This window comes from Ambystoma mexicanum, chromosome 14 (assembly GCF_040938575.1).
Source record: "Ambystoma mexicanum isolate Mex_15411 chromosome 14, UKY_AmexF1_1, whole genome shotgun sequence".
NCBI classification, from domain to species: Eukaryota; Metazoa; Chordata; class Amphibia; order Caudata; family Ambystomatidae; genus Ambystoma; species Ambystoma mexicanum.
The window spans coordinates 608,543,643-608,557,232 of NC_090940.1; the positions used below are offsets into that span (position 1 = coordinate 608,543,643).

The 13,590-nt window shown below is 42.7% G+C and overlaps 1 protein-coding gene across 2 annotated transcripts in view; it reads right to left on the reverse strand.

Annotated features, from left to right (window-relative positions):
* Positions 1–13,590, reverse strand: part of TMEM63C (transmembrane protein 63C) — a 398,663-nt gene that overhangs the window by 102,026 nt on the left and 283,047 nt on the right. For both annotated transcript variants that reach the window (XM_069638011.1, XM_069638012.1), the window contains 2 exons: positions 5,486–5,608; positions 1,479–1,632 (listed from right to left, as the gene is read on the reverse strand). In XM_069638011.1, the coding sequence (XP_069494112.1) occupies positions 1,479–1,632; positions 5,486–5,608 (277 nt within the window). The remainder of the gene's footprint in view (positions 1–1,478; positions 1,633–5,485; positions 5,609–13,590) is intronic.

Here is a 13,590-nt window from a genome sequence, read left to right on the forward strand (position 1 = left end):
CCTCAAAAAGTCTTCTGCCGATCCTACCTGTCTGGCAAACTATCACCCGATCTCCATCACTCTATAAATCTGGCCATCTCCCAGCTTACTCTCCACACTGAATCTGTGGGTTGCTTCCATGACCATCAGTCTGGCTTTAGCGCAGCCAGAGGCACAGAAACTGCTCTCCTGAACACATGTGACGATCTACTCTCTAATCCTGACTCCACCTTCCTTCTGTCCTCATCCTCCTTGACCTTTCCTCTGCTTTCAATACAGTGAATTACGCCACCCTGATCAATCGACTCCATGAGAACCTGGGCATCACAGATCAGGCCCGGGAGTAGTTGACATCCTTTCTCCTGGACCGACCTTCCCAGGTCCAACTTGGTTCCTTTCGCTCTGCCACATCGCTCTCCACATGTGGTGTTCATCCTCTCACCCTGATTTTCCAATGTCCACTAGGCCCCTTTGGCCCACCTGATCTCTACCTCCCCTCTAACTTTCAGTGTTATGCGGATGACACTCTGCTCTCTTTCAGGCTCTCCTCAGCCTCCTCTCCTTTCTCGCTCATTCCCGACTGTCTATCTGCTATTCAGGATTGGTGTGCCTCCAAAGATCTCTGCCTTAAGGCCAGTAAGACGGAGCTCCTTCTCATTGGAACCCCTGCTCCCCCTCTTTCCCACTCTCACTCTGGTCGCCCTCCTTGGGCCCTCTTCCTACGCCTTCCTGTGAGGCAAAAAACCTGGGTGTCACCTTCGACTCCATTCTTTCCTTCTCTCCGCAGTACACGGACGGACACAGTAAGTCATGCATAGAGGCAAACACAGTAAATTGCAAAACATGGATAGAGCCAGGTACATTATACAGCACATCATGGGTAAGGCCAGGTGTTAATGTTATGTTAAAGGGTATTTGTACCACGCACTATCACCACCGGAGTGGTCCCCTGGCGCTCTACAGTACACAACACAATGTACAGAGCCAGATGTGGTTCACAGCACATCACAGAGAGAGAGACAGGTACAGTACCACAGCACATCATGGGTAGGGAGGGCCACGCAGAGCAGACACCATATCATGATCTGGGCCAGGTACAGTATACATCACATCATGGATAAGGCCAGGTGCAGAACTAATCTCCAAGCCCAATGATTAGAATGTTTATCAGAAATTGTGCCAAGGTCATAGAGACCCAATGTATGCAGCACTCAGACTGTCCACTGGCTACCATAACTCTTAAATAGGAATTCAGCCTTGTTGATGCTCGTCAACTACTGAACTAGTCTGCACTGTGACCCTACCACACGTACCCAAGATTTTCTAACAATTGAGGCCTGAAGCTAATGTAGTTGGGGCCTACCGGAATGACATGAACATTTGTAAATGCCCACACACTGCTACTGAGTGGGCATTTACAGATTTTGTGTGGTCCTTGCCCGCTCAGGCCCTACCCTGTCTACGCCGAGCGGCAGCACACGTTCAACTCATATATTCACCTTCAGGCTTTCCACGGGGTGCGTGACGTTGAACTTGTCCATGGTATTCACGATGATGGCAGGAGTGGTGAGGAAGAAGAGAAGGATGAAGAGGCAGATGTTGAGGACGATGAAGCGCGCCCACCAGACTGAGCCACTCAAGGACAAATTCTCCCTAAATGACCAATAAACCAGATAGAAACATGGATGGAAAATATATAGGTTAGAGAGCAGACATGTTCTTGATATGGGTATTTGTTAGATGATCGCTATACAAACATAAAAGAGAATTTTTCTTTGGAACCACAAAGGCATACTCCTCATTGACCAAAAATGTTATTTTATTCAAGCGACCTGCAGCCGCCACCACTAAAATGACGACATTACGAAGTGACATCCAGAAAAAGGTATACAACGAGGCGGCCATTTTGAACATCTGTTTTGGCTATATTGAGGGCATCAAACCACACACAGTTAACCATACATTCCAGTTTAGTTGTCTGGCCTAGCTATACTTTCAACAAATTTCGACCAATTGCACGGCGAGGTTTAAGTGAGTTGTAACATGCCTTGAACCTTGCAATCCTTTTATTTTCAAAAATGAGAGCAGAAAGTGTCAAGAATGCATAAATAGGGTTCTTGTATTAACAGCAGCTTTCAACTGTTCCCTTCCATCTTCTTTGAAGTGTACACTCCAGGCTATTATTTGGAATAACACTTTATCTGTTATCCATCTGTTTATAGCAAGAAAGCTTTTATCAATCAGTCTGCACAATAAGAATAAACCCTATGCATTCCATTTATTTAAATGTTAGAAGATTGAAGGGTTTTCTGTGTGTTGTTTCTTAACAATAATGTGCCAGGGCTATCTTGAATGAGGTGAAACTGAATTCATATTAAACCTCATTGGTGATGATAAAAAGAAACTGTATTCTATTTGCATGCACAGTGAGGACCATCCAAGATCCCAGAGGGGTAGTGGGGGCGGGAAGATGAGAGATGGAAGGCTTGGAAGAGTGGATTGGTGATGAGGCAAGAGAACGGTCAGCTCTGAATAGGATGCATAAAACAGGATGCAGACGTTTACAGGAAACCACGAAAATAAATCTGGAGGATTGCGATTCACAAAGTACGGAGAAAACAGAACGCAATCAGAACAAAAAAGAAAGGAAGGATAATGGAGTGTATTGTCTCGGGAGGATAGCTCAGGGGCACCGTGCTCGCAGTGGAAGCAAGACGACACGGAGCAACACAGGTTCGATCCCCGGGTCCGCACTTATAAACCTCTGGGTATTAAGCACATTATAAATAACCAATCACAATTGTGGAAGGCTCACAGAGCGAAAGAAAGTCTAGGGAAATTGTGATGAAACCGAATCCTGAATAATTTAATAGATTGGAAAGTATGGGGCAATGGCATTTTCTGAATTTTGAAGACACGCAGACTTAACCAGTGAAGAAAACCGTTGCTGGAATTAAAGTAAGGAATTAAAGATAACTGCAAGATTGCATGTGCCCTATCAAGTTATAAAAGTGGAGGTGATATGGCAAAAGCCATTCTCCCAGTAATTGGGTCCGTTTGAAATCACATGGGTGCATATACCACCATCCAGTAGTAGGGCGTTACAGTCATATTATCCCTACGTGTGCAGGCACATGGTTGGTCAAAAAGATGAAGACCGGGAAAGGAAAAGGTATTTCTATTTTAGATTGCTTCACTTCTACAACCTTAAGACAGTCAAAGAGATCCTGAAATGACTAATGCGAGGGGGACCGGGATGGGAAGTCAGAAATACACCAATTTCATTTAATATAATTACAAGCTTATTCTTAAAAGCAAATCATGCAAGTACTCAAATCCATGAGTACATCAAAATGTACGTTAATACCTTCAAAATCAATTTAAAATAAGATTTAAAATGGTGGTAAATCTTCAATCACCATAACTTAAATTGATGAGTAAACAACGTTTGGGCAATGAATATTGTACAGGTCACTAAAGGCCGAGACCATGGAGTGGAGAAAGTTTCTTTGAAACAGAAACAAAGTGCACCCAGAAATATGATATTGGATTCATGATTAAGTCAGTGATTTTCACTGAGAAATTAAAGAATCCAGTCTAAAAAACAGGATAAACCACTGTGCCAAAAACAACAACAAATGGAACCAAAATAGAGAAGTGAATGAAATGATTGAATAAATCATAAAGGGGTTTGGTCCCGGGAATTTGCAAGATGAAAGCTAGGATATTAGACAGCAGATAAGCAGAAGGCGAACGTGGGCAAAAATGGTGAATGTTCAGCAAGTCTTTTTCTTTTAAACCAGGACAGATTAACAGCACATTTGAAGCAAGAACCAGAAAATCTATCAATAGTGAACAATTATAGAGCAGGAACTAAGCGTGGGCATGGAGATATAACAAGACCAGAAGGTAGAGGCTGACTGCGCGAAGCACTGGATGTGCACGAATATCCACGACATGCATAACACATCTATAAGGAGAGAGTATTGGGACAAAGTGGGAGGAGGTGTTGTGTCTAGTTAGGGACCTGGTAAGGCACAATTTGCAGAGAGACCATTACATAAATGTCCACTGTTTAAAGTAAAGTTAAAAGCTAATAAGAAGAATCTGAGGGCGCGGCAGCAGAAGACAATTTAACGTGAAAAACCAATGATGGGAATTTTTTGGATAGTTGATATTTTATATCGCGCTCGTACAAAAGTGTTTGCGACATTTGATGGCCATGCCCAAGTAAGCACCGAAAACCATGTCTAAAACGTCTGTTTTTAGGGTTCATCAAAAAGCATAAAGAGGAGACTGTCTTGTGTTGTTGCGGAAACAGTAAAAAGTTGGAGACTTAGTTGAAAGGATTTTGGTGAATGCACAGAGTTTACCACCGAAAGACTAATGAAGGAAAAGCTTGGGGCTGACATATCAAGTAAACCTAATTTAACATTAGTCGAAAATGTGAGAATCTATCCAAGGATGAGCAGGCCTTAAATAGTCTCTTCTGTCGGAAGGTGTGCACTCAGTAGGATCTTTAACCATGTTTTAGCCTACTGTACCTTTCAGAGAGGAGATACTTACATTAGCATATCAGTCTGTTACCATCCACAAGCACCTAGCACCGAAATGCCAGGCAAGTCTCTTCTGAACAAGGAGGTCTATTTAAAAATCATTTGTCTAGGGGAAGGTTGACTAAAGCAGTAGAGGCCGTAGAGTTGACGAGGAAGCAGCAAGGTCGTTATGGCCATAGACTGTAGTTCAAGTTTTATCCTTAGTTGTAAAGTGAATTGTAAATGAACAAGAGACTAACGAGACGGAAAGGAAATTGTTCCTTGAAACAATCAAGTTTTAAAATTTGAAGAATTGAAACTCTAGCTACTGTGTGGCTCACTCGGCGTGAGTGGAGACTGGATTAAATGGAATTTACATTTTGTGTTAACAAATTTATAATCACCATCTAAGTGAATAGGTTGCGACAAGTGACAAAAGTTGATCTATACCATCACTACAGGACAGCAAATAAAATTGGAAAATGATCAACATAAAAAAGTTTATGAAAAAGAAAAAAATTGAATTCAAACAAGGAAAAAAGCTTTAATATAGAAGCAGTGTTGGTTTATGGGGCAGCGTGGTCTCCAAGGGGCAACTAAACATTAAATGATAGAAAATTCCAAGGTGAGTCATGGTGGTATTAAAGCTAGGCCACGACCGCCTGCTCCCCAGTCCTGTCCAATTGACGGATAGTCCGATCATAGAGCTGCAGAAGCCCGTGTAGGACCATGAGAAGCAAAAGACGCTCATCTATGTGAAACCAGGAACCCCTGTAGATTTCACATTCACTTTTTCAGCCAGGCCCGAGTTCAAGATTCTCAGGCCTTGAAATCCACAATTGACATTCCTGGTGGGACCGTATCTAAAGGTCACCATTTCTTTCCATGTCCAACCTGCCAGGTAATGTTCATTCTCACTGATTAGCACGCTACAGCAGCGGCTTGCACACCAGACTTCCCAGTGCACTTACCAGATGATGTCATTTGGTGAGGCAGCATACTGGACCCCCCAGGTGTGAGATTTCACTACGGTGGTCACGGAAGACTGCTGGGGGCTTCTCCGACAGCGCGTCTGGCTGTAATCCTTGATGATCCTGCAAGGAAGAGGTGAAACCAATTGTTACAGAAGCAAGGCTTTCAAGCATCATGACTGGTGCACTTACAGGTCTGAAAACTTGCAGTTCACCGGGAATGGGCCTGCAAGTTTTGAGATTGGCTGTGGTTGAACTAGTGGCACCGGAATGTGCAGGGTACCCACCGCCCAATAGGATGGGGGTCTGCAACCTTCAGTTTTTGAGATATTTCGGACTGCAACTCCCCTCAGACCTAGCCAGCACAGTGAATGGTGACAACGTTGCAGTCGTAACCTAAAACATGGGAGAGCCATGAGTAGGGCTAACAAGAACATGTATCCTGACGACTAGACCTTCAGCAAAAGAAGAAACTCTCCGCTTCACCAATGTGAAGTAGAATAATGACATGAACGGCTTCAAAAGGAGTCCCTGCAGAAGGGAGTGGGGTGATTTGGAACTGAGAATCAAACTGCGTGTGGGATGGTAGGATAGCTCTGTAGCAACGCGCAGGTCTCGGAAGCAAAAAAAAAAAAACCAAAGCATTATAAATAACCTGCCCATCCACAATGAAACTAGCACCTAGATACCTACGGGTTGTGTGCGCGGCAAACACATGAAAAAAAAAATACAAACATACACTGCAAGACCTTAGGGATTCGCAGACTGACAGCGTTCGGTAAGGTTTGTTTGTTTATTAATTTGTAGGGCACACCGAACCCTTAGGTAACTGGACGCAGCAGAATACAAAGGATAGTTGAGGCTTAGTTACAGAGTGGAGAATACATACATACATCGAATCATACAGAGTGGAGAGTACATACATACATCGAATCATACAGAGTGGAGAGTACATACATACATCGAATCATAAAGAGTGGAGAGTACATACATACATCGAATCATACAGAGTGGAGAGTACATACATACATAGAATCAGGGTACAGCCAAGTGCAGGAGAAAGATTCAGAGGCAAGTGCATATTGGTTAGTCATGCTGGTCGTTGGATCGTAGCCAGTTAAGCGTGTTGCGTCTAAAGCTGTATAGGACTGGTCTGTTCTAAGATCGAGTGGGAGTACATTCCAATATTGGGCAGCTTTTACTGGGAAACTATGTCCGCCTGATTTTTTTAACCTGAATCTAGGTATCTGTAGGCAGTGGGAGTTAGCCGCTCTGGAGGGGCGGGCCAATGTTCTTCTGACTATTCTCTCCATAAGATACGGGGGAACTGCATTATTGAGGCACTTGAAAGTTAGCGAGACTGTTTTTAGTGTGATCCTGTCACTTATTTTTAGTCAGTGGTGATCTCTTCTTGTATCAGATACATGTTCTCTCGTAGGAAAGTTTAGGGCCGTTCTCAGGGCGTTATTTTGCAGTGTCTGGATCTTGTTAGTGATGTATTTATTGGCTCCCAGGTATAGGGCGTTGCAATAGTCTAGCTTTGATAGTATTAGGGGCATTGGCGAGGATAATACAGCTAGATTGTGTTAGAAAAGGTCTGCACGATCTAATAAGTTTACAGGTATAGGTGGTAGATGGTGCCAGTGAGTTTACCAGTTTTCTCAAGGTTAGGGTGGAGTCCAAGTAAAATCCTAACGTTTTCACTTCTTTGGCTACTGCGATTATGTTGCCAACGAGATTGAAAGCAGAGTAGTTGGCGTCTAGTTTTTTTAGGTTTGTGGCGGAACCAAGAATCAGGATCTCTGTTTTATCGTCATTCAGGCAGAGGCCATGGAATGCCATCCATGCCTGAATGAGGACGTATATTTCATTTACCAAGGCCGTATCAGAGACAAAGTTGCCCGAAAGCTGAATGAGGATCTGGGTGTCATCTGCGTAATTCGTGTAGGTGACACCCAGTCTGTCCAGTTTGTCAAATAGGGGCTTGGTAAATATATCATACATAGTTGGTGAGACACAAGAGCCTTGTGGGACACCACGTGCTGTTTGGATTGGGTCCGCCGATGCCGATGTGGAGAAAACTCTCATTGTTCTACTGTCAAGGAAAGACTGAACCCAAGCTACGGCCTCGCTTGAGAAGTGGGCAGCCGATTCTAGGTGTTTGCATAAAACTGCATAGTCCACTAGATCAAAGGCTGCCGACAAGTTGAGAAGGAGCAGGATAGCGGTGTTACCTTTGTCATTGATCTCGTCATTTTGTGTCTTGAGGTCAATTAAGGCCGTCTCAGTACCATGTTGTGGTCTAAAACCGGATTGTCGGGAGCCCACAATCTGTTGGCTTCAAGATAGTTTTGAATTTGTAGATAGGCTACTCTATCTATTATCTTGAGGAGGAAGGGTATCGTAGTAATAGGCCTGTAGTTGGTCGGGATGGCCGGGTCTAGAGTTTGTTTCTTGAGAAGAGGTAAAACCCATGACTCTTAAGTTGCTTCGGAGAGTATTAGTTGAGAAGGAGGCATTCATTAATTTTGCGATGAAGGGGGCGAAGTCTCTTGCAGCATCCTTGATTAGTTGGGCAGGGCAATTATCACCCTTGCAATTAGAGGGCTTCAGAGATGCGATAATTTTTTCAGTTTCCTGGATGGATACTTTGGTGAATTTGAATGCTGCTGGTCCGGTCGTGTCTTTAGTAGGGCTGGTAGGAGGGGTTCAGTAGGGGGGTAATGAAGCTTTTTTTTGACAATTTGAAGTGTAGTTATTTTATTGGCTAGGGCATTCTGATGAAAAATCAAAATGGCTGCCCAGCAGGTTGCACACAAAAAGTGACTTCCAGTGGTTTCTAGGGGACATAGAGAGGGCCCCGAGAACCCATCAATTTTATGAAGATGCGTGTGGCCTCCATTCCTTTAGTAGAGGGCATGGAGGGTAAAGTGAGAACATGAGTTGATAGCGAACAGACTTTTAAGATACTTTTTGGAAAAGCTGGAAAACTCCACTTTTCTCCAATTGGCAAACATCTGAGTTCCCCTTTAATTTCACACTTAAGAATGTACAAAAATAAAATAATAGAAGGGACAATGTAGAGAATAATAGATTTCACAATGCAGTTGCTAATTGCAGAAATAATTTTGAAGTGCAAAAAGCTGGACTTGCTGTGAACCAGTTACATAGCAGTTTCATATGGTGAGGATTGTTTGATAAACTAAAATCCTCTGAAGCATTAGTGAGACAAAAGTTATATAAAAACAGGAAAAGGACCTCTGGACACCGTCACATCTTAGACCCGCAGAATCCCTACTTAAATGAATTTGTCACACCAACTGCACTCAATATACTCCCTGCTCAATACAGGTGTTTGGCAAATGGTGTAAGCATTGGATTGGTGTCATGCCTTCCGCGCGAAGAGAATAGGACCCAAGGATTTACCAGTCTAGGATAAGTCTAACAGCCTCTGGGTTGTTAATATACCATCAAAGTCTCTCTGACACAAGTTTCGCCCTCATTAAAGCTCATCAGAGTAGTACAACTTAATCCATTCTTGTGATGGATGTATTTAGTTGGTTAAGCGCTACATCTAAAATAGGAACTTGCGAAGTGCACCTTTTTCGTGTCCTTATTTATGAGTTTTAAAAATCAGTGTCCATCTCAAAGATCGGGTAACCCAACTTTTCATATACCTAAAGAGATCAACACTTCACTTGTCCGACGAGTCCCAGATCCCCGGATCTGTTTGGTTTGAAGATTATTTTAAAAGTAAGGTTCTGCCTTTTTTGGGACAGAGGTGATTTGTACCCTGTGGGGGAGGTGAAGAAGATATAGACAAAGAGGTCATGAGCAATGTTATTGTGTTTGGAAACTGAACAGGCTAGTCCATTAATCACGCTGTCTAATATAAAAATATTTGAAAAAGCTCAGATATTTTGTTAAATTTCAAAAATTAATTTTGGATTCAGAGAATCTAGGATTGCCAACCAAAACACAGGATAACAATTTCTCTCTGCAATGAAATTCCATGGTTAAATAATCATTCATAGATCACCAATGTAAGTAAAATAAAGATTTTAAAAACCTCTTAAATAATAAAACAAAGAGTAAAAAAAATGATCAACAAATGTGAAGGGAATTCACGAGTAACAGCAAAAACAAATAAAAAGGTTTGTGTTTTTCAGACAAAATGGTCAATGGATGAAAATGAATGCTCCCGCTCACCATTTTTCACTCATCACCAACCAATTATTCCAGCTCTGGTCCAAAAGTAACAAACGTGCAGCAATAGAGTAATTTGGATTTGGATTGTGTCATAAGCGGCCTCTCTTACTGATCCCAGGTTACTGATCCCTGAGGTGCGGCTTGACGAGTAGTTTACGTTCTGAGCTGTGAGCGTCCAGAGGTTCTTTCCTTTGATTTTTCGTCTGGGAGTGTAGAGAGACCGGGACTGAAAGCAGCCAGGAACAGCTTCGTTGGAGTGCTGTGTGCCGACTACAATCCTGTTGCCATTGCCACACAGGAGCGGGTCTGTAGCAGGTTTTCCAGCTAGGACGGCAGCTAATGCGGCCGGCTGTTCTTTTGCATTAGACCCGGACAGCCTCTTGAAATCGCCAGTCATCCACAGCAGCACGCCTGTAGTTCGCCGTTGTTGAGCTGAGAGCTAAGATGAGAGCCAAGATGCGGTAAGGATGTGGTTGCTTTGGGCTGCCTGCTTTTTGTGTGGACCCCCGGACTGTCGCTAGACAGTACAACAGCTATTTACTGTGCTATTTACACTGCCTACATTAGAGGCTTACAGTAGGAGTTGGTGTTGGGAGTATTGTCAACACTAGGACCCAAGTGAGCCATGTGAAGCTTGGATAACTGCTTCATCTTTAGCCTTCTACTTGCTATTTTTCTTTAGACCATTTCTAGCTTTTTAGCTTGTGACTTGCCACCTGCCGTTTGTTGCTTCCCTAAACCTGCCTAAATAGTAAGTTTGTTTTTTAAAATAAACAAAAAACATCAAAGTAGTCTGTGGGTGCAGGGTGCTTAAGCTTTTGAGCCACAATCTTGTGCTCGAATTGCCCACGCATTATAAAGGATAGGAGTGGCGACTGTTGGGCTTACGCCCTTTGAACCACTGATTGGTGGAGTGTTCTAGCTCCTGCTTGCCTCACCATCCTGGGCCTTTTACTCTTGAAGGGGAGGGAAGCAGTTAAAAAAGATTTGTAGCGGTTTGCAGGTGTTCGGCCGTATTGGGAGTGCCGGAAGCGGCTGCCTAGGTAAAAACCCAGAGAGTGTGTCGGTGGCTTGACCATTGTTTGCAGTGTTAGAATATTTACATGGTAATTGATTTACGCAATTTTGTGTATGGTCATAGTGAAGATAGAAAAACTAAAAACTTGAGGAAAAGCATTTATCTAGAAAGTACAGCTACGATATGCTGCGTTTTAAATTAAATGCATTTCCTACTAGGGAGGTAATGGGGCTATGGAGAAAACCCTAAGGAATCATCGTACCTGTCGGTTTTGTGCAGAGGATTCAGAGCCACTTTTTCACCTTATAATTGTTTGTGATGCTCTTATTGAATTTGCGCTATGAATTCTTTGGCAGCTTTGTTTGTGATTATGTTTTTTAAAGACAGAACAGTTTTGGTCGATAATTTTAAATAGTATTGACAGTTCTTTGAATATAGCAATTTTAATTTTTGGGAACTGATCTTAAAACAAATTATTGATTAGATGGGGAAAGTTTTGTCTATGAACTGTAGATTTTTAAAGATATTTTGATCTTCTAATCTCTGCTTTAATAATGTTGTTTTTCTTGATCTGTTTGTCTGTATTGGAACAAAAAATTATTGTCATTGCAAACATTTGTTATAAACTATATGCAATTAAATAAATAAAAACTTGAGCATACTGATTTAGTATGTGAATATATTGCCAAAATGAACACCATTTAGGATCTTGAAAGTGTGATGACCCAAAAGCTATGGAATTTGACTTAATAGCAGGGGAGGTAGATGCACGGGAGGGTTTTGACCACATGCCATAGACAAATGATCAACTTTATGATACTAGAAGGAAACGAGCCTACGTACAGAACATTGCATCTAGCCCCATGCCAATCAACAAAAAGCTACAGCATCTTCTTGAAAATTGAAACAAATATAGACTGTCGGCTTCATCCATGAAGGGACAATCTCAGATTTCTTCTCAAGAGGGAGCAGCTGAAGTTTGGGTGATGTAACCAATTACGAACTAGAAAATTCAAGATATGTAATGGATGAAAATGTGGACAGAAGAACAAGTGTATTGGCGATAAGCCAACAAACAGATTTATCCACTCTTGGTAATCAAATTGAGGATGCACAGGAACAGGAAGGGTATTAAATTTAAGTCACATTATAACTCCCGTAGCATGCATGGACCCTCAGCCTATACTGGAGAAGCCAAATGCAATCCTGGCCACAGCTGAAAGTTGCAAACCTCCATCACCGACTTCGGTTCAACAAACAGCTCAGCCACAGGGCCCAAGGGAAGAAACCTTGACTGCATTACATTTCGTTCGAAACTCGCTCGTCAATGTTTTTGAATTATGGAGGGGAGAGGTACAGACACATTCTGGCATCCTCATGGAACCAACCAAAGAGGTATAATGTTGTGATTCGACATTGGTGGGCCTTAAATCAGTATTTAGTACAATATTTACTGATAGCCTGGGTGAAATAAAATCAGAATTAAGGTATAAGCGGTGTCAATGGGTGATTTGAAAGATCTGCAACTATGAATAATCACTTGTTGAACATCGAGGCAAGTTTGCTAATCCTTACAAATTTGCACAACTCAAATATGTCATTGGCACCAAAAAGCACAATCCCTCTGGTGGCAGATAACATTCCAAACACTCTTGATGATAGCCCACTCTCAATATACACCCTGGAGGAATTCATAAGACTGGCCCAGATACCAGCAGAGGCAGCATAGAGCAATGCCAGTGTGGTACTTGTGGAACCAATTGTTCAAAAAAAAAATCTCCCACTCTAGATTGGTTGGGAACTGTAGGAAACAGAAGAAACAGAAGTGCTGTGAGGTGAATGGTTATGAACAAAGGGGCCGGGCCCAACAGGCACTAAAAACCAGAAGAAACTAAAAATATTAAGAACGGGCCAAAAATGAAATCTGCACATGTCCCAACCAAAACAAATGATGATATGGCTGACCGAGATGTTCACCTTCAATAAGAGCCGAAACCTCTACAAAACTTGAGAGCATAGCCACAAAAAGTTGCATCTTTATTTGGGAAAAAAGGAAAAAAAAGACTTTGCAAAATGCATCAACGGAGGAAACTGCGGCATTTGACCATCAGAAGATAGCATTCTAGGTGAAAAGATCTTTTTATTAGGGTCTTTTAAAAAATGGATTTAGAAAGACTGCTTCGTGACCATATCGAACGGTCTTTCTAAATGGAATTGTCATGCCCCTGCCGCACACGAGTGTGCGCTGTGGCTGACAGTCTCAGCAGGACCTGGAAGGGCAGGATGAGGAGAACGGGTTAAGTGTGTGGGTGCATGTGTGTTGGTCTGTCTGTTGTGTGTATGTATGTGTTTTGGATTAGGGAAGTGTTGAGGTGGCGGGGGGGTAATTGTGAGGGATTCGACCATCTGCATGGGAGAACGTGCTCGCCTGGACTTTTTGATTTTTTGATAAGGAAAATGAATGATGGGAGATCAGCCTCCGGAAAATATGTGGGGTCATTCCGCGCAGATTTTATCTGCTTGCCGCATGAACCACATAGCTATGTGTACCCCAGGAAGACGCAGCCTACAGGCGCCGTCTTCCCCTGTCATATTCAGATGGAATGGGACAGCCATGGGTACATCAAAGCATCTCAAGAAGGGGGAAGGCACACCTTCCTCCAGCCATGGGTGGCCTAATATAAATATCAAAGGCTCCATCGTCCGCTTTCCCTTTGTCTAATCCGCGGTTGGCAATGCATACTAATGAGAAATAATTGAGGCAAGCCTTGAAGTGGCTTGGTTGCCGGAATAGACAACAGGAAAGGCGGTGCTAACTCCCCTTTGGTATGCAATGTGTCAACTTGAAGCTAGTTCCCATCCCTCTATATGAAAGGCA